The sequence below is a fragment of the Ctenopharyngodon idella genome, chromosome 24 (assembly GCF_019924925.1).
Source record: "Ctenopharyngodon idella isolate HZGC_01 chromosome 24, HZGC01, whole genome shotgun sequence".
In the NCBI taxonomy this organism is placed as follows: domain Eukaryota; kingdom Metazoa; phylum Chordata; class Actinopteri; order Cypriniformes; family Xenocyprididae; genus Ctenopharyngodon; species Ctenopharyngodon idella.
The window spans coordinates 26,723,374-26,745,190 of record NC_067243.1 but is presented as its reverse complement, the minus strand read 5'-3'; the positions used below and the strand labels follow the sequence as shown (position 1 = coordinate 26,745,190).

The 21,817-nt window shown below is 37.1% G+C and overlaps 2 protein-coding genes across 2 annotated transcripts in view; one reads left to right on the top strand and one right to left on the bottom strand.

Annotated features, from left to right (window-relative positions):
• The window catches only part of wwox (WW domain containing oxidoreductase), a 251,547-nt gene extending 248,801 nt beyond the window's left edge, over positions 1–2,746 (top strand). The window contains exon 9 of the mRNA XM_051883600.1: positions 1,951–2,746. Coding sequence (XP_051739560.1) covers positions 1,951–2,151 — 201 coding nt within the window. The 3' untranslated portion in view covers positions 2,152–2,746. The remainder of the gene's footprint in view (positions 1–1,950) is intronic.
• A 163-nt stretch (positions 2,747–2,909) lies between these two features.
• The window catches only part of mafb (v-maf avian musculoaponeurotic fibrosarcoma oncogene homolog b (paralog b)), a 93,548-nt gene continuing 74,640 nt past the window's right edge, over positions 2,910–21,817 (bottom strand). Inside the window, exon 3 of the mRNA XM_051883607.1 lies at positions 2,910–3,240. The gene's annotated coding sequence lies outside the window, so the exon portion shown is untranslated. The remainder of the gene's footprint in view (positions 3,241–21,817) is intronic.

Sequence of the window (21,817 nt, the reverse complement as noted above, 5' to 3'; positions counted from 1 at the left end):
GGCGCTCCTGCACTATTTGAAGATAAAGCAGCCATCCATTTCATGTGCATCTCACAGAAGTTAACTTCCTGCAGGAGTCATGTGTGAAGTAGCGCAGGACGGTTTCTTCTGTGAGAGGAGGGACATAAAAAACGAGTCTGGAAACATTTGAACTGCATGTCGGCTCTAATTCTGTCTGACATGTTTTTCTTTTCCTCTGAATCTTCAGCCCTCTTTCCCCAAGACAGTTAAAACACCCAGGATAGCCAACCGTCCCCAACAATTAGACTCTGATCAGCCATGCGGAAAAGTGCAGAGCATCTATAAGACGTGAAGAGTCATTTGTTTTTGTGTAAACAATCAAACCCGAGAGCACAAACAATATAAACCCTAACAGAGGCTTGACTGGGGGGCGTACATGTTGTGTTCCAGACACAAATCAGTGATTTTGATGTTTCATGTGAATTTTTTTAACATGAGGGGATGAGGATGGAATTGCTAGACTGGTCTTTGAACCCTGGCTGAACACTAAAATACCGCTATAATCTTAAACTAGTTATATGACAGATGTTAAACATAAAGTGTGTCATTTTTTTTTTTTTTTTTTCAGTTTAATGTGCAAACTGTTTGTTTGAGTGGCCCAACATATCCACTTGTGACTCAGCCAATGGTGTGACATTGGGGACTACATGTTTTTCGAACAACAGAAGATGGGAGGACTGTTTTCTGCTAGTTTGGTGCTGAAATAACACACTTCACCTTTACACACCTCTTCATCTTTGAAAAGTGATTGCAGTAATTGCTTGATTTCTTTAGCAGGGGAGGGATTCACACTGAAAACGATGGTCACTGGAGTTGACCAAAATGCTAATAGCAGTTTCTTCTACTTCAACTGCAGTATCCATCTGTATGTATCTGCATTCCCATTGGTTGTCACCAAATTTGAACTCGCCAAATGGTCTGATTCACTTTTGTCGCTTCAGATTGACAACTCTCGCTGAAAACGAATTACTTCCAATTGCTTTGTTTGCTGCAAATCGCTGTCAGTGTGAACGGCCCTATAGTATGTATGTGCTACAGAAGATACTGGGATTTGGTGTGTGTCTCCAAACTGTCTTGAGTGTCTTTCCATTTGATATCTTTGTGCCTAATCCCTTTTTTAGGATTTCAGTTTGTGTTTGTGTGTGTATATGAGTCTGTGTACATACAGATGCCTTCTCAAGCAGTGACAGAAAGTCCCCATTGACTCAGTGACATCCAGAAATCCCTTTGACATGAGATGAATGGACAGTTTTGGCAGGCTGCCCCACAGTCGTCTTTACAAGACTTCCCCAAAGCACTTCCTTTCTGCTATGTACAGTATCTACAACTATACTGTTTGTGTGTGTTGATCATTGTCTGTGATTCTTGGCAGGTGTACAAGAGATATACAATAAACCTGCCAATTGAGTGCTTCTCAGTTCAAGTTTCTGAGATTTTATATCCTGTTTTTCCTACTTATGGAGGAGATACCAGCAAGTGCATGTCATTACTATTGTTGTCGGTTGTTTTCCTGCAAACCTTAGAGAGGATAGAGCATTTAACAGTGTGAGGTTTGAGTCCACCTTAAAAGCTTTTATAGAACTTGCCAGAATTGAACACTTCCACCATAAACCAGCTCATCTCGGTGGTTTCTAGACTAGTATTTGGCAGGTACCTATATGACAGCATGCAGATTGTTGACAGCCATGTGTCCAATGTACAAGTACAACAGGAACTCCATTTGAACAAGCTCACAGGCTGTGAAGCACTCCCCCATCTCATGATCAGTTTTAGGGGGGAAAAAAGCAAGTCTCAGATGGTTAGAGGTGTCTTTGGTATTGCCCCGTCCCTTTGAAGCGTTTTTCCGGCTGTCACTTTCTCCGTGCAGGAACAACATTTTTGCTCACGTTGCTTCAGTTTATTCTGATATTTTCGTTTTTGTTTCCACAGCAACAGGGAGCGGCCACTACAGTCTACTGCGCCGTGGCTCCAGAGCTGGAGGGTATCGGAGGGATGTACTTCAACAACTGCTTCCGCTGCTTGCCCTCTTCGCAGGCCCAGGACACCACAGCCGCCCTAAGCCTGTGGGAACTCAGCGAGAGGCTCATCCAGGAGAGATCCACCCCCCCGTCAGGTGCTCTGACCATGTGATCCCCGCAGGGTCGCCTACGTGAACGTCACGGCTATGTAGAGGATTCAGGCATAGGATAATCATTGTTTGAAGGGGCAAAAACGATGAGAAGATGCAATTCTAAACTGTACAAGGACATTGGCAATCAAGCTTGGAAGTTATCTGAGAATCAGAACCTAGAACCACACGGGCTGGGACTTCTACAGCAGATAAAGAGATGCAGAGAGACAGCGAGAGATTCAATTCAATTGTGTTTCTCTCGTTCTCAAAGGCGTAGTCACTCAATCCTGCATTAGGCTTTAACTAGGTCTAGATCACTCTATAAATGTCTCCTTAACAAGCAATAACGTTTGAATTGTCTTTAGAGGGGTCTATATGGTTTAAATGGATGTTTACAGCATACAAATACTCATCTGTTTGGAGATCAATGTCAACCTTTACGTCTGTACAGATAAAAATGTTGAATAAATGTTGTAAATGCGTAACCTACAAAGACATAATGCAGGAAATGTACAATTTGCGAACTATTTACAAACATGGTGTCTTCACATTGCTAAGAATAAGCCTGTATTGATATCCTGTACACAATATACACAAGCTGCTGTTCTGAAAGAATCTGAATGCTGTTGTCTTTCTTAACCCCTTCTGGCTAGAGCCTCCCCAACACCTTTTATAAAACGCTGGGCGAATGTGAAGAACAATAAAACAGCATCTGGTACGAGAACCGGAGGGCCGTCAGTGGCAGAGACACAGAAAGAGTCCATGTGGTCTGAAAATATCTGGTGGAAGTTCCTTTTCAAATTCCTTTTATTGTCCGGATTGCATCATCAAACATGCAGGGATGTTTCAAGGCTTTCCTAATTTGTTTTTCATTGTTGGCGAGACGTCTGACTGCAAAATCAGGGTAGAGTCAGTAGAAGGGGATTGTGGGTAAGGCTGAGGAATGGCACTCAAGTTGATAAAGGGTTTCTGATTTCTCTCAATCCTCCATCATCTTCCTCCTCCTAATCGTTGTCTTCATCAGGGGTTGATTTTGGAGAGGTTGTGCTTTGTGGCAGTCTTGGAGCCGTGGGTCACCCTAAGCCAGAAGCATTCCAGTGTTACACTGTCTGAAAAGAAAGGAAAAGGCAAATTAATAATTCAACATAAAAATAAAAAAACACATGATTTTATGTAGTCTTTGTATTTATGGCTGGTGGGCTGAAAAAATTGATCAGCGTTTCTGAAGAAAAACGAAAAAAAAAAAAAAAATCAGTGCTATTTTTGTTGTCTGCTTCACATCTTACATTGTTTTTGGGCCTAAAAAAATAGTGTTATAGCACTGAGAAATCTGATTTATTTTAATGAACAAGTTCAAAAAATATGATTCATCTATTCATTTTAGTCATAAATTTAAAAAAGTCCCTGTGAGACATTTTTCTAGCATTTTTTTGGTATGTAATGAATGTATAGTTAAATATCACTTTCAATTAATTGCATCACAGTGATAATCTTAAAGTGATTTAGACATGATTTGTTCATTTGTTGAATAAATTCTCAATCACCACAGACATCACTACAAGTAAATGTATGTTCAGCATACAGTAGACACTGGTTTTACACTACATACATGTGTTATTTTAAGTGGTGAACAGTATTGCATTGTGATAACTAAAATAGCAAGAGTCTTTTATATTATATCCCAGTAAAAAAGACTTCTCTAGGGATTTAAACCAAGAAAGTAAGTCTCCTCTATCTCGTGAGTCAGGGGTGAGCGAGTTTCCCCGGAGTGACATGAGCTGAACCCTTCTTCGCCTGTGTGTTTAGTGAGGCTTTGACCATGACCCGGAACAACTCCATAAACAAACCGCCTGTCACACGCATTACTCACTTCAACAGAGTAATTGACACATCAAGAAACCAATCATAAAAGAGACCTGTCCCGCCCTTTCACGCTTGTGCGGCCAGTGGAATCAATAACCTGGACCGGCAGACAAGGATAAAAGCAACTCTAGCACGTTTCCACACCAGAAAATCAGACGACATTTCAACACAAATGAAACACTGAACTGGTTTAGTGTGTCACAAATGAAACATGCTAAAGCTGTACAAGATATAAGCCTGATCTGTTCCCAACATGTGAGAAACCCAGCATGTTATTTGAAGAACTGATTGTGTAATGCTCAGAGTACATACTCTCCTGCACAAACAGGGTTGCGTAATGTACATGTAGACAGCGTACCCTTCTCAGTGCAGGTGGCCTATCTGTGTTTGCTCCCACACACACTCACACATACTGTATAAGGAGACCATGATGCAATGCAGAAATTGCACACACATGGATTGGGGTACGATACCAAAAGATGGACAAGGTGTTCCTAGTATTCCTTGTACATCCAAGGGAAAAGAGGTTGTCTGAAACTACGGTTCTCATAAACAAACAAGCTATTCCTTCTGTATTTTCGAGTTGAGCGTGTGTGGGATTGGAGGTGGGGCGGCACTCTATTTCTGGTTCCACTCAGTCTCATCCCTGTTCGTGCTCTCTTTCTTGTTCTATCTGTTCTCTCCAGAGAGGTAGAGAGGTCTGGGAGAGGTAGAGGCAGTAAAAGTGTCACCGTGTAATGAATGGGCCCCTGATGGAGGGAGAGAAAGAGAGTTGGGGGGGAGGAAGAGGAGAGACTGGTTGTTATTTGTCTGAGATTGAGGGAGGATAGCTAATGATGTGAGGCATGTAAACCTGAAGTGGCACTAAACCATTTGTGTGTATGTGTGTGTGTGTGTGGGAACCAGTGGGACCGTCCCGGTCCTGGATAACGGGAGATAAAGTGGGAACACAGATGTAGTGTTTCTGGGCCAGCCAGGTGTCACATACTGTATTGTTTGCAAATGTCTGAACATAGATAGGAAAGCTTCCAGTAGTACATAGTCTCAACAAGGGTACCACTACACCAGGTCTTTTCCAGAGGCACCGGATCCAGAGGGATTCTTGTTTCCCCGTTGTCTAATTTTATGTTTAGTGACTTTGTTAGCTCGCACTGAAACAAATTTCAAACAGATAAAGGTGCCGACATATCCCTACAGTAAGGCAGTAGCCTTATCCTAGCGTCTATCCACAGATCTACTAGGAGCGGTAGATCTGCACTTGATCTCTGCGTTGATTTCCATCTCCTATCAAACTCTCCACTCTGGTGATCTATCGAGGTTACGTGTTTTAGGAGAATCTCAACTCTTCATATTCCCATAGAGCAACACTTAGCCAAGATTGACAATCGCCTGACCTACAAAAAGGACACAAATCTTTTCTAAATGTGTCTTAAATGCACTGAGAACAAACAAAACCCCAATAACAACATGCACTAAACGATGCTGACAGTGTGCCACAGGTGACGTGGCATCTGAGGTTTCTGCCTCAAGGTCTTCTGGAAAACTGTTGGCCCTGTGTTGGCTTCCATCCTCTGCTTAAGCCTCTCTACCTTCAGGGAAGTCTGTGTGGCAATCATTTGGGTTTTATGACCCTTTTCTGCCTCCCCAGCAGAAGTAGCAAATGCTCAGCTGGGTCTAGACAGACGCTGGTGATATTGTTCTCCTCAAGGCATAGATTGGCATACAACAAAAACAACAGCTTTGCCTCCACAGTTGTGCCAAGTCTAGCCCCAATGACGTAGTTGTTAAACAGATACTTTTTATTTGCCAAACTAGACTATATAAGATGTAGACATTTGAGAACTAACCATAGGTTGAGAATCTACAAGATAAGGCATCTTAGTGTAAGTCCACCATCAGAGATTGGTCTAGAGTTCAGGTCAGAATTATCTAAAAAGGTAGTCAGGCTAAGACGGGCAGGTAAGTATAGGTCAATCCCAAAAAGATCTCATCCTACAAGTCAGGGATCAAGAAGACTCCTTTAAAGTCAATGGCTTGTGTAATCCAAGCGTTCTTTTCCCAAATCCTAGAGAGACATTATGTGAAAACCTGCTTCTATAACCATGCATGTCCTGCCAAGAAGACCTTTGTGTCTGAGGCACTGGAAGATTCATGAGTGGATGTTTTTCTCGTTTCTTCGACAGAGCATTATATTGTAGTGATCATTGTATTGGAATCATTAGATAGTTAATCAATGCTTTCTCTTTCTGCACGCCGTGCAAGTGCACCGTTTTTCTAAGGCCGGCCTTGATCCTCGAAACAAAAATGTATCTACACTAATCCATCTCGGTACACTCACAAATCTAGCTAGAATCATCTTTATATTTCACAGCAACATACAACTACTAAAAAGTATCTTATGACATACACTACTTGTTTTTGTATATTTTTTACATTTACTATGCTACTACCTTTTTTCTTTCTTTCTTTCTTTTTTTTTTTTAAGTACCTAAAAGTAAGTACCTTTTTTTCTTTTTTGTTTGTTTGTTTTAAGGAAATTTGCCATGGTGGTTCCATGTTTTTTGAAAGTACTATGATGCATGATTATGATAGACATTTATTATGTTATATATCAATATACCATGGTATTACCATCTGCAATCATAAATTACTTTGGTACTTTTTAATGCGTCTAGCTTGTCTGTTTGTGGTACGTACCATCTATGCAGCAAGAACATAAACATACCCAGTAAAAACTGTAATCTAAGTTCAGTGTTACTGATATGGTGATAAGCATTATACGGTCCCGTCCAGGACAGGCCAGTGTAGTGATGCAAGACAAAAGGTGACTTTCAGAGGTAAACGGATCTCCCATTGACCCCCAGTATATGTCTGCATCACTTCCTGTATGTACAGCCCTGGCTGTAACCAAAAGCCTTTCCCTGAACACTCACAATATATCTGCTTAATCTACCCCCATTTACAATGACACACTCAATCTGTATCACTCTCCCGTTCCCTCTGCCTGTTTAAATAGAGGAAGAGAGGCATTATGACATCATGTCCTGTAACAAAGCCATCACTGCAGCTGATAGTCTGCGACTGCATGCCTGTTCTCTGACCTGTTCGCTTCAGGTCGGATCATTCCGACACGTCCGGTGGCGCTCCAGGAAGGGCGGCACATCTGTGAAAAGCGCAGACAGGCAGGAGAGCTGTACCACATGCCAGGTGTTTAATATCAGCACTGCGTGGTGCAATTACCCCGCAGAAATGAGCTTTTAATTCCGTTTTATTGGCCCAATATTGCTTCTGGTGTTTAGGTTTTTAAACATTATAATTAGTTTTGAAAAGATTGGTCGACCTCATTCTATTCCACAATACCCCATGGCTTTGAACAATGCTCAGCGGTGGCATGGATGCAGGTTTCTGGAAACGCCTGGGTTGCGGTGAAACACGATTTTAATAGCGCAGTAGAGCTCTGAGACAGCTGGCTAGAGAAGCACTTATTGGTGAATATGGAGAATTAATGCTGCTAAAAATATCAAAAGAATATGATTTTAGTGTTTTGGAAACAATTTCAGTAACCTATTTATGCAAAATGAACATGAAATAGAGGGGAAAATGCACTGAACATTTAACTACACAAAATGTGCTTATGCAATAAAATTGCCTATTGGAGGGATTTTTAATGCTCAGACCCATTTATACTGTATGTGGAAAAGTAGTGTGACGTTATAAAGGCAATACAAATTAAATAACTGACTTTTTTCTCATTGTACTAATGGTATCAAAATATGTAAGATATGTATTATTTTGGATTATATATTATTGGTTTATTATTTTTTCCCCTCTTTCACAAAACTGTATGTAGATTTCTTTATAATTTGCTGTTAAAAAAACTGACCCCAGTTTAAAACGCAAACACGCACAATATATGAATCTCTTAATCCAAGTAGTTTATTATTCCACTGAAATTAATATTGGCTTTAGGAGAATAATTACATCTTATTCTTAAACTTGCACAGGCTTAGTGGGCTGTGAAATGCCAAAGTGTGTAGATATTTTTAATGAATATGATCAATCGTACGGCTCTCGGAGGAACAGATACACTCGATAGAGAGATGCGACCCGGAAAATTTATGATCCACGGCCATCCATAAACTGTCACCTCTCCAGCGCTCAAGATTAGCATGTGATTAAAATGTAGGTCAATATTTATTAAGAGCCGTTATAAAGTCAATGTTGGTTTTATGAAATCCAGTAGCTGACTGTGAGAGAAGTTTATGACTTGATAATACATTTCTTTAGAGCTAGTGCGCACTCCGAGACTGTTTACAGAAAACGCATCTATTTTTTGCGAAGTTTCATGTTAGATTTAAAGTAATGAAAACAGTTTGCTATGATTAGTTCGGCAAGACTAGCTCACTCCAAAAATGAAATGTACTTCACCCTCGTGTCATTTCAAAGCGGTCTGACTTTTTATTTCAAAATCAGATATTTTGTAGAATGTTCACGCTGCTCTTTTACATACAGTGAAAGTATCTTGACAAATTGACAAAAAAAAAGCACCATGAGGGGAAGATTTTCAGCAAATAATGTCAGTTTGTTCCTCACACAAAGCTCACAGGGTCAAATGGACACATTTTATGGAGAGTTTGACAGATTTAGGGAAAAGAACAGCGTAAACATTCTGCTACTTCCAGGCCTGCATTTAAAAAAAAAAAAAAAAAAAAAGTGAACGTGAGCGATTAGATTAATTATAGACAGTTTTGCTGGTTTTGAACAAGGCCTTTGAGAGAGCTGAATTTTAAATCAAAGGTCTTTTGCAAGTAGTTTCTGCCGTCAAAGAAACGCTTCTAAAATGTGGGGAGAGTTTCAACACACCCAAGAAAGCAGATACTAATCTGCCGTGCCCCTCTTTTTCCTTCATGTGTGAAAGTGTGTGACATACTTTTACACACTCAACAGGGCAGTACATGATGAAGTGCGCTAACGCTCGCCTGCTATTATAAGACAATAAGATAACAAGCTCTCTTATTCATTCAGCGGAGAATTTCAAGCGGCAGAAATCAGAGTAAAGCACGACCGCCTGTGCCGGGACATTTTTCCAAATTTATCTCCGCTGTCTCTTGACGTTTTAGTCGAAATACTGCCGGTGAAAAAGCTCTGCTTAGCACGAGACGAGTTGACCTTGTAAACCTTGACTTATTTTGTTCGCTCTTTGTGCGGAAGGGAAAAAGGGAGGGCGGAGAGACCAGAGGAGAAGTCGTACCTGTCATGCCTTTCAAACAAAAAGAAAAACGAGCGCTCGGCCCCGAGTACAATTATTCCCTGCTGTCTGGAGATTCATCAGAGAGAGAGAGAGAGAGAGAGAAGTGGAAAAACTGCGGAAAGAAAAATCGAGAGTACCAGAAATCGAGCGAGAGCAGAGAAAGGAAGTAGACGGCCATCGAGGAGAGATAGAGAGAGCCAGAGAGGGGAGGTAAAAAAGGTGAGAAGAAAGAGGATTTGTCAGTGTGCTTTAGTGGAAAGCTCACAGCTAAAGGCTGAGGTGGCAGTAATGAAACATTCATAATCGGCACAGACACGCTTCAACACACTCGCTGACACACTGTTTAAGCACTGCCGCCACTCCAAGGTCACTCACACACACACCTGAGAACAACCAAGACCGAGCAGTCTGAACGCCAGCGCTCTCTCTCACACACCCACACGCACAGCTGCGGCTCAAGACACGCCGTTCCCAAACAGGCCTGCCAGAGGATTCGTTTTCCAGGAGGCACGAGTGGTGGTCTGAGCCATGATCAATCAATAGATGAATGAAAAACCACTTTTTAACAGCTATGTATTTTTCTTTCATCTGTTTACTTGTTAGTGTTACAGATTTTGGTTAGCATGTAAACAGACCAGTGTTCAATCCACACTTACTGCACAGTTAAAAATAAATAAAAACAAAAGCACGTTTTGACTTTTGATGACTCCTTTTGTGTTCCGCAGGAGAAAAAAAAAAAAAAAAAAAGTTAAAACGTTTCAAGTGAAAAGAGGCTGGGTAGATGATGACAGAGATTTCAGCTTAAAGAAAAAGATCTGAAGAAATTGATGTGAATGTGATTTCTTCCACAACTTTTTAGACATTTAGATACAGATTTTTTGATGTATTTATTTATTTTTAATTATTTATTTATCAGTAATTTTAGTCATTAAAAATACAAAATCTTTTTTTTTATTTATTTTAATTGCTCTCAAAATCCCATACTCATACCAGGGGTACTTGGTAAGGTTTTGAGGGAAAAAAAAAAAAAGATTTAAAATAATAAAATTATTTATTTATATATATATATATATATATACACAGTCAAACCAAAATTTATTCAGACACCTTGAACATTTCATTCATTAATACAGTTTATTATAAAATGTTATATATATATATATATATATATATATATTTATTTATTTATTTATTTATTTTTATTTTTATTTTTTATATTTTTTTTTTCCTGGCACTTGAGGCAGAACAAGAGGTATATATATTAACAGCTAGATGTGTATATTCCTGCACAGGAGTTCACATGTCAGGACTTCTGTACATCATCTAGCGCAGTGTTTCTCAACCAGGGGTCCGGGCTCCTCTAGGGGGCCTCAGCAAACTTTCAAGATGACTTAAAATGATTTTAAAAAGACATAACCAGCATTAAAATAAGCTAAAACCACAAAAAAAAAAAAAAAAAAAAAAAGACATTTCTTATTTTAATTCATTTTAATAACCTGAATTTCTCCAGTCTCGGAAACATGGATATATAAGGTTTATAGACCTGGAAAATTCCTGTAAAATAGTAAATTCTTATAACTCCATGGACATTTTCATACATTTTATGTATATACATTTTCCTATATACAGCCAAGCTCTAAAAAATTTTATTGGTTAGAAATTGTACAGTGGGGGTCTAACAGTCAAAAGGTTGAGATGGACAGATTTTGTGATATGAATGAGTGTTCAACACGTTGACCTGCACTGATGAAGTGTGAACTGAGACGTTACGCTGAGGAGAAACAGTTGCAATAACAGCCTGTTTAACTGTAAGGGTCAGAGAGAGGCCTGAAATGAGTTGAGGAAAACTAAATTATCACACTTTTGGTGCAAGAAACCTTGAACAACATTATAAGTGGACTTTAGAGAAATAATGAAATGCTATTAAAGTGTATATAATACGACCTCTTTACACTGGCAGTGGAAATGCAGTGTTTATTTATTTTCTGAGACACACTGAACACTGTTTCTCTCTCGGTCACCTGCCTCTCATTAGATCTTGTGTTAGGAGCCGCTCCTGCCGCCATCTTCTGTCTTCAAGCTCATTTTTCTCTCTTTATACGTTTCTGCAGTGCTCCAATCAATATCTATCAAAGGTATTACATAAATAGATTTGTCACCAGCACATAGAGATGCAGCAATTTAATAGTTGGAATAGTTGACATGCGGGTGAGCAAAAACAGATTTTTTTAAAAGCAATCTTTGATATTTACAGAGATGCATCTTAAAATTGTTGAGGCCAGATTTTATATTAAAAGTCTGTTGTCTTATTGTTGTTGTGGTGTTTCTAGTAAGTGAGAAGAGTTTCAGTACACCCAAGAAAATAGATATTATATGAATATGAATTTGCCACAACACATTGTGATGCAGCAATTTAAAAGGAACAACTGAATGAAAAAGAGATGAAATGGAAAATTCTGGCATCATTTACACACCAAATGTTGTTCCAGACCTGTATAACTTTCAATTTCTCCACAAAAGGAGAAATTAGGCAGAATCTAAGCTGTTCTTTACCATACAATGAAAGTGAATGCTGACTGTGAGCGTCAAAAAATACAATATGACTCATGCATTATATTTCAAAGCCATCCAACAGCTTTGTTTGAAAAAAATGCTTGGTTTTACAATGCTTTGAATATGCATTTCAGTTGGTTCCTCACACAAAGCTATCAAATGACTTTAAAAGACTTGGACTATTGCTCATATGGACCACTTTTATCATAGTTTTATGTACTTTGTTGTCGCTTTAGGAGCTTGACAGCCCGAGTCCCCATCCACTTTCATTGTGTGAAAGAGCAGCGTGAACATTCTGCTAAACATCTCCTTTTGTGATCCACAGCAGAAAGAACGTAGCAAAGGTCTGAAGCAACACGAGGGTGAGGAAATAGGCATACGAGAGCATTTCAATGTTGCTTTAAAGCAGCTTGTTAAATCTAGATAAATGTACTGCACCAGGATAATTAACCGTTCTCTCACCCTCACGAGTCTCTCTATCTTAATCTGTTATTAAACCGCAGTCGAGGAGTCTGTGTTGGTCCATCTCTTTGGCTGTTTTCTGTGTTATTTAATGATGTCTGTGAATAAGTTTGAGCCGTTAAATACTCGGCGTGTTTGCGTTCGGTCCTGAGGCGAACACTATGCTCAGCAAACTCGGCTTTGAAGTGCTAAAGCCCCTCAGCGGGAGCCCTTAACTAAAGAAAACAACCCAAACAAGACTTAACAAGAACCAAACTAAAGAATTAGCTTTACCGACAACAGCTATTTACAGTGGCTAACAGAAAACAAAAGCAGCTGCGACAGGAACGTTTCTGCAGTCACTCCATGCTGTAGATTAGCAGCTCAAACTCACTGTGAATGAATAATTTATCCTCATCTCCTGTATATGAGAAACAAATCATGAGAATTCATACTGTATATTGCGGCTGCTGTTAACGCAAAAAAGGCAGTGCTTTGATGTGATGTGCAACAAAATATTAAAATATTCTAATAATATAATGATGTTATAATACTATAATAGAATTTATTTTTAAATGAATTTACAGTAATTTCAGATACATGGTTATTTACAGTTGCCACACAATATAACAGTGAATAATCATTATGTGACTAACAGTGCTGGATAGTAATCTGGAATATATAATCAGATTCCCAAAATTAGTCTCCCTGTAGTCAATAATTTTATCCCTTAAAACTCATCTTTTTTTCACCAAAATGACATACAAACTTTTTTTTTTTTCTTAAAAAAAAAAGAAAAAAAAAAATCTTCATGCCTTTAAAATAGCTTGAATGTAACTCTACACCCTCATTTAATATACATGATTCTATGAATATGCAAATTAGCCCCACCTCCACTCACTCACACCGGCTCAGAGATCCACTCGTTGACGAACACACTTTGACGTGATTGGTTATAAGGTAGTTTGTGACGTCAGAAACACCAGCGATTTCAAACCGCGCTTTTAAAACTGTCTTTGGTTCATTGGACTTTTAAGGAGAATATACTCATCAATGGTGCTGACTGATGAATTTTCACATGGTTTGTCTCAAAGCATATTAAAAAACACCAGATAGACATATAAACAATATTAAAATTTGATTTTCACCACAGGGGGACTTTAAATACTTGTAATTAGATTATATTAAATTTTAAGATACTTGTAAGCAGACTACAGTTACTTTTTTTGTTGATTACATGATTACTTAATATTCACGAAATGGCAGTAAATTATTCATATTTCACTGATTCTCCTAAATTCTTTTCATTTTTAAAATTCTTCCTAATTTTATTTTATTTTTTTAAATTTTCCTTTCTAAAAATGCCTGTTGCTTATATATGTTCTAAAAGACTTCATAAACAAGAAAAATGTTTTTTTTAGTGTTTTATTTTGATTGTTTTAAAATATTTTTCTTTTAATTTAACATTTTTAAGATTTAATTAATCATTAGTAGTGCTGTCAAACAATCGTGATTAATCGCATCCAAAATAAAAGTTTGTGTTTACATAATGTGTGTGTACTATGTATATTTATTATGTGTAAATACTCACGCATATATATATATATATATATATATATATATATATATATATATATATATATATATATATATATATATATACATATATACATACACACATATACATGTATATACATACACACATGAATACATGTAAATATTTCTTAAATAAATACATTTATATGTGTATATTTATATATACATTATAAATATACACAGTACACACACATATTAAATAAACAAACTTTTATTTTGGATGCGATTAATCACGATTAATTGTTTGACAGCACTACTAATAATTAAATTAAAAGAAAAATATTTTAAAACAATCAAAATAAAACACTAAAAAAATTTTTTTCTTGTTTATGAAGACTTTTAGAACATATATAAGCAACAGGCTTTTAATGCACTTCACGTTGACGATAACAAAAAAGTGAAATACATTTTCTTTCTATTTGCATCTTTATATTAAAATGCTACACAATTATTCTATTCAAATCAGTGTGATAAATGCGTTTGGCCAAAAGTAATCTGATTATATTACCTAAAATGTGTAACCCAATGGATTATGTTACAAACTATATTTTTTATCATGTAATTTGTATTCAGTAATGAATTACAGTTAGTAATTAATCAACACTGATGATGAATAATTGGTGACATCAGCGTATCTGTCACAGATGTGTGAATATTGCATATTTATAATGGCTCATCCAATCAGACTTTACTATACACTGTATAAACTGCAGAACGAAACAAGAAGGAATTGCGATACATTTGGTGTTTGTGATAAATTTGATGAAAAATACACGTTGCACATTTTGTTTGGATTTTGAAATGTTGCTCTCAACCCTTTTTTACTTCCATTATCTGGTGTATTTCAGAGTGAAATCGGAGTCACAGGACTTGATTGAACCCATCAAGATTTGATTTGGATTTCTTTATATAAAAATGATGACATCAGCGAAAACTAAAAGTTTCTGAGCCAAGCTTTAAAAGTTATGTTACGAAATCAAATACATATTTTGTTTCTTCTGAATAACATGCACGGATGAATCTTGCACAATAAGTCGGGGAATGTAAACAGGGTCGATTCGTGTAGATTTAGTAAAATATTCACTTAACGAAGTCCATGAATGATGCATCCACCTATGCTACATCTCTGTAGCTCAGAGTACTGGTCATCTCCAATCCCCCCTCGACACCCCCTTCCCGTGCTTTTGATATATAATTCATCCAAAACATATTCCACTAATAAGCCGTATGATCATTCTGTTGACGGCAGTATATTAATGTAGATGCAAACAGTGGACATCAGCGTTTCTGCGAGTTGTGTTCCAAACATACAGCGAGTTCCCTGTCTACAAAATGCCAGTTTCTCGCGTCTTCGTGCAAAACCCGATACTCTCGGCAAATAAACCGCAACAGCCGTGACGGATCTCGCAAGGTTCAAACAAACTCATCAGCTATTGTCTATAACAGTAGGGCCGCCTGGGCGACAAACAATGGGATCCATATGTTGATGAATTTCTGAGCCATATGTGATAAATAAAAAATGAAAAATGAAAGACGGAGGAACAGGCAGGCGTGGCGAGATGAATCTGTCTGTCCAGAAGGCGAGTGTTGCGGGAAACAGGTTTGCGAGGCGCTGGCGAGCTGCAGGAGGGACGGACGGAGAGGAGAGGAGAGGAGAGGAGGTGGGGGTCTTTCTGAGCGTCTGCTATCCCGGGGAATGCAAACGAGCCAATCTGCTCGACTTCGTACAGGAGACGAGTGAAAAAACAGAGCGTGCGCGGCGGGATTGTCAGGTGGTGACGGCACTCACACAAACGGCTACCTAATGACTCGATTTATTCAAATGCCGCCCAGTTCCTCCTAATGGTGTCTTCCAGCTGCATTTCCACTCACACGCTCGCTCTCTCTCTCTCTCTCCCAGCCTGAGTGAATGTGGCGTTTAAGGGCCCTAATCCCTCCGAGGGGCCCTCGCATCTCGACACCGCTACCCACGGGAACTCGAGTGTTGCTCAAGCATCTGATCAGTTTCAAAAACAGCTGCCAGATCCGTCCAAATCCCGCTAACAAACATCCCACTCGCGCTTTGACAACAGCGGTTGCTAGCTGCGGGAGAGCTCTGAGAGAGAACATGGAATGCAAGCACATTGTCTATTTAACATTAATTATCACATATTAATTCATACTAATAATATTATTTATTATTAAATAATAATAATAATGACTAAATATTTGAAGAATCTAAAAGGCTTTTTAATATAAGTGTAAACTTACTAAATAATTTTAACTCTAAAATTAAGTCACTTCAGCTACTAGTTGTAGCCCTGGAACCAATTAATCTGATCTTTTTCATTTCAAATCCACAGCTATCATAGCACATGCTAACATTACTTACTTAACACATATATTTAAAGGGTTAGTTCACCCAGCAATGAAAATTGTGTCATTTATTACTCACCCTCATGCCGTTCCACACCCGTAAGACCTTCGTTCATCTTCAGAACACAAATTAAGATATTTTTGATAAAATCTGATGGCCCAGTGAGGCCTGCATTGGCAGCAATGTCACTGAACCAGATCCATAAAGGTACTAGAGACATATTTAAAACAGTTCATGTAGCTACAGTGGTTCTACCTTAATATTATAAGCAACGAGAATACTTTTTGTGCGCCAAAAAAAAAAAAAAAAATAATGACTTTTCAACAATATCTAGTGATGGCTGATTTCAAAACACTGATTCGAAGCTTGATGTATCTTTTGTTTCGAATCATTGGTTCAGATCACGTAAACGAAGCCTCATTTACTGAAATCACGTGACTTTCTGCATCAGAATCTCTGAACCACTAGAGGCCTCACTGAGCCATCGGATTTCATCAAAAATATCTTAATTTGTGTTCTGAAGGTCTTACGGGTGTAGAACAACATAAGGGTGAGTAATTAATGACAGAATTTTCATTTTTGGATGAACTAACCCTTTAATGAACAAGTAAGACATTTCTTGTCACTGGCATTAGCGCAGTCATTGCTTATAGAGTCAATAGTGTTTATCTTCATGTATCTACTCTTCAGATCAGTGATAACCACAAAAACTTCAACATTACAGAAACTCTTTTAAATGTCAAACATTACAGCATTAAACACTAACAGGTCTTTCCCTTCACTGAAAACACATAATATAACGCTTATAAAATAACACTTAATTTCAACATTTATTCTCCTTATCCAGTCCTATGCAAAGCATGCTGGGAACTAGAAATCCACTGCCTAATTTATGAAGTTATCAAGACAATTTCATTAAGTTACTACAACTTAATTAAAAAAAAAAAAAAGCCATTTAACGCAGAAATTTGAGTTTAAATTGCAGATGATATTAAGTTGATGTAATGATCAACGTTATTATGTCAACAGAACTCTACAAAATAATGTCTGCAACTTAAAAGGTTTAATTAAAACAATAAATTACTTTTTTTAACTTGCAACAATACATTTATTTAAGTTGTAGTAACAGGTCTCCTGAGTTACTTTTTAGAGTAAATATAAACTTGACACATTAATTAATAATTAATAAATGGAAATCAAGGCTGTGTTTGGAATCAAATACAACCATACTACATACAAAATAACAGTATATATCTGTATGTTGGTCAATGACGTGACTGGACATTTTTCTGTCCAAAGGCCTTAATAATAATAAAAAACAAAACAAAGATATGACATCCAAAGTATGTACGGTAGTACAACTAGATCTCTTTTATTGAATCCAAAAGGTTTTAATTATATTTTGCTACATAAAAAGGTATTTTAAAAATAGTGTCAAAAGGTCATTTGGTTTAACCGTCCAAAGGCCAATACAGCCATTTCATTTGTGATTAAAATATCTTAAAATATAATAAATGTATATATTTTTTTATTCTGGCTTGATTTTATAACATCACATATCAACATAGTGCAATATGGTATTAAAATTATGTGTAGAAGTCGTTGATTTGTTACGAGAAGGAATGTCCGGAAAAATTAATTTCATGGATGTCATTCGGAGTAACCAATATAAAGGGACCATTTTGGATCAAGTCATGCGGTCAATATCATGTGACAGGATGTGACATCATTCAGACACCTGCAAAAGACCACATGGTCATGAAGCAAATTAACTAACTCTCTCTTAACTATTTGAAAAAATCATGTTTTAACTTGCTCATACGCATGTCCCGAAACATCAGGTCATTCGGTACAACCGCTATAAAACATGGAAAATGTTTTAATATATTAAAAACTTGTACTAAATATAAAATGTTTGATTGTCCTTTTGCTATCTAGCTAGATATCAGCCTGTTAGCATTGTTTGAAAATATTGTCATTCGGTATAACCAAAATTGTCATTCGGTAAAACCAAAATTTTGGTTAAACCGAATGACTTTTTTGGTCCAAATTTTGTCCATCTTGTAAAAAAATAAATGACAAAAGCAGTGTTAATTGATCATAAAAACCATATAATCTCATTGTTAACACTTAATAAAACTTCAAAATTAATTATATCTCCATTAGGTTATATATATATATATATATATATATATATATATACACACATATATATATATATATATATATATATACATACACACTTTTAAAAACCTTATTCATCAATGACCCATGTGTGTATATAATATTATTTACTATTATTTAATAATTTAATAATTAAGCATTTACTTAATCATTTACTTATAATAACTAAAAGATAATAACTAACAGATCACGTGTCAAAAAAGCAATGTTATAAACATTCATGGCTTATTTTACTTCCAGTTCATTCATCACACTGGAAATAGAAGGTTGGGTCAAGCGCATTGCATTGTGGGATACAGTATTCCACTGAGTAAGATCTGTATGTTGCACATTTGATCAAATCTGCACAGTAAACACTTCATAGTGCAGTCTGTCTGTACAGCACGTTTCAGCGTCACCTTCAAGGGCGTGACTGTTTTCTCCTGTTTACAAAAATGTGGAACAAAATCGTAAATATTCAACGTTTGTCTTTGAGCTCACTTGAAAGCGCTGATCTGTGACGGCAGATTTTCCTGTATGATAGAAACGGGAAAAACAATGTATGTTTGAAATTGGTGTGTGGGAAATAAAGGCATGAAATAAGCAATTGTATAACACAAAGAGAAAAAACCATTAACCGCAGCGGTGGGTTTGTTGTAGGCGGGGGCGATTGCGATCGGGAGATCTTCTACATGAGATAATCTAATTCCCCATAATCCCTGAGCAAATATGACTTCAGCTAATCTCTGCATCAATATTTGGCTTTCGTTTTTAATTATCACATCAAACAGAGTGGAGTAGGACCAGCGCGAGCGTGATTGCTAAGCCGCAGAACAGTTCTAGTGTTGTCCTGTTTGCGCGGTATTGACATTTGGCAACATGCACAGAGAGACACGGGTCGCTGACCAAACCCCAAACGCGCTCCTCACTTTTCCTCAACTTCCCTGTGATTCCGAGTGGAGGCGGGAAGTTCATATAACTACTATACTGCTGCCTTGACAAAGCTGAACGCTTACAAAGCCTTACAGACAGAAAGAGAAAACAGGCAAACAGAAGTCTCGTCGTGAACTGGATCCCACTGAAGTGTTCACAAAGAAAACAGATGGACACACTACATATGTCTCCGCAGAAAGTTCCCAGACTCAGCAAGTCCCGCAAGCTCCGTGATTTACACGGCCGGAGGATTTATAGCGCTTCCAAAGAACATAATAACACTTGCAAACATAATAATCATCTGGAGAAATAGAGAAAAAAATCTCTGCCTTTGTTATCTTACAATTACCATTGTGTATTTTATTGCATAATGGGTCTCAACAGTGCAGTTAATGGTATTACTGGCATAAGACCAGCGCTTGGCTTGTAAATAAACATAATGGCACTTTTTAATAAATTACTTCACCTCGACACAACAATAATTTAATCACCCTTATGAAAGAGGGACAGGTTGACAATGCTGGATTTATGATCTTATAGATTAGTCATCATCATTACTCTTGGATCTGTAATATATTTCTCAGATGAATTTGCTAATGTGCCGTCTCTGGCTAAAATGAATATTGGCCGGCCGGCACGCTCTTAAAACGCTGGACCGCATTCAGGCAGGGGGATGTGTTTCATATGGTCAGATCGCAGGCCTCGCTAATGCTCGGCTTTGCATTTACTGCGTTTGATTTAAGTAACCTCGCTTTTACCAGAAAATACTGCTTTTATATTATATGTTCTGCATCTTTGAGAGGTTGAGAACTTCTTTTTGGCCTCAAAACATTTTAAATGGAGGCTTTTGCCTTTTACAATTTTTTGTAACACTGAGTTATATTTGATATTTGAATAGTTATTTAAAAATACATAAATATTTTATTATTTATAAAATAATTTAAGAATTATTTTTAATCATTAATATAAATTTAAATGCATTATTAATTGATTATTAATTGATTAATTTTCATTCTTTCTAAAGAATAATGTAGGGTCATATATATATATATATATATATATACACACACACACACATTTTATATATATATGTATATATATATACACACATATATATATATATATATATAAATATTACACACATTAAAAGTTTGGGGTTGGAAAGATTTGTTTTATTTTTGTTATTTTTTGTTATGTATTATTCTTTTTTGACATTATAAATATCTTTACTGTCACTTTTGATCAATTTGATGCATTCTTGCTGAATAAAAGTATTAATTTCTTAAAAAATAAACATTTGAATGGTAGTGTGTATCAAAATACCGTATTTTTTTTTTAAACACTGCTGTAGTTTCTTTACATAATGAATAGTTTTCAAACATCTACCGTCTGTGTGGTCAAATTATTGACGAATGCATGAAATGCTTTGCAGTATAATTCAGCTCTCCTTTGAGTTATAAGCTGTGTTTTATGAAGGGCAGGTTTTTTAATGACTTGATATGGAAGCTAACATTGATATCGACTTCTGACTGATGGCACGTCAGCAAAATTTCACGGCGTGGAAACTCTGCATTTTTTTTGCAAACGTGTTAACGTATGGATGAACTAAATATAGACGAGCGTTTCATGGAGGCGGATTGGGTTTCATCCTGCTCACACACACATGCCCTGAATGATAAAGGTGACCTGATGGCTTTGATTTCAGCAGATTGATTGAACCAGGAAGAGAGACAGAGACGGCGAGAGGTCAGTGTTCCCAGGACTGCCCAGACCTGCTGACTACCACCTAGTGCACTTCAAAACGTCTGCGCCAACAGATCAACACAAACACACACTTCTGGACCTGAATGGACAATGACAATACTTTAGTGCTTGACATTCCTTGAAAGATACGCACAACTTCTCCACATTCCAAAGTTGTTTTACTTGCATGTGTCACATTATGGAAGTGAAATGCATTGTTAAAACATTTCACATTGACTTTGCAAACTGCAATGAATGAATAAATAAATCTGAAAAACACACAAAACTTAAAATCTTGATATAAAAAATGTTTGAACCACTCGTTTACAGTATCTGCACCTGTAAAACATGTACAGCTGAAATTATGACAAATGTCAAGGTAATTATTAAACTTACAGTATCCGTCTGATCACTCACTGTGTGTGTTTGGGACAAAACACTGACAGATTATAACTTAATTAGCAGTTTTAATTAAGTAAACCTGTAAGGTCCCTTCACACCAAGAACGATAACTATAAAGGATAACTAGACCGATAACTATATCAGCATCCACACTAGCAGACGATATCATTCAGTTTATTCAGTTTTGTCGTCTGTCTCTTTAAATGCTCGAGCACTTTAAGGCAGGATGGATTCTGATTGGCTGTCAATGTTTTTATTGTTCATCAGCTGAAAAAAAATAATTCTGAAAGTGTTTCCAATGATATCATTCCTCTGTGCTGGTGTTGTAGTCTGCTGTTCTTTTATATTTAGAAAGATTTTTAGAAATATATCTTTATCGTTCTTG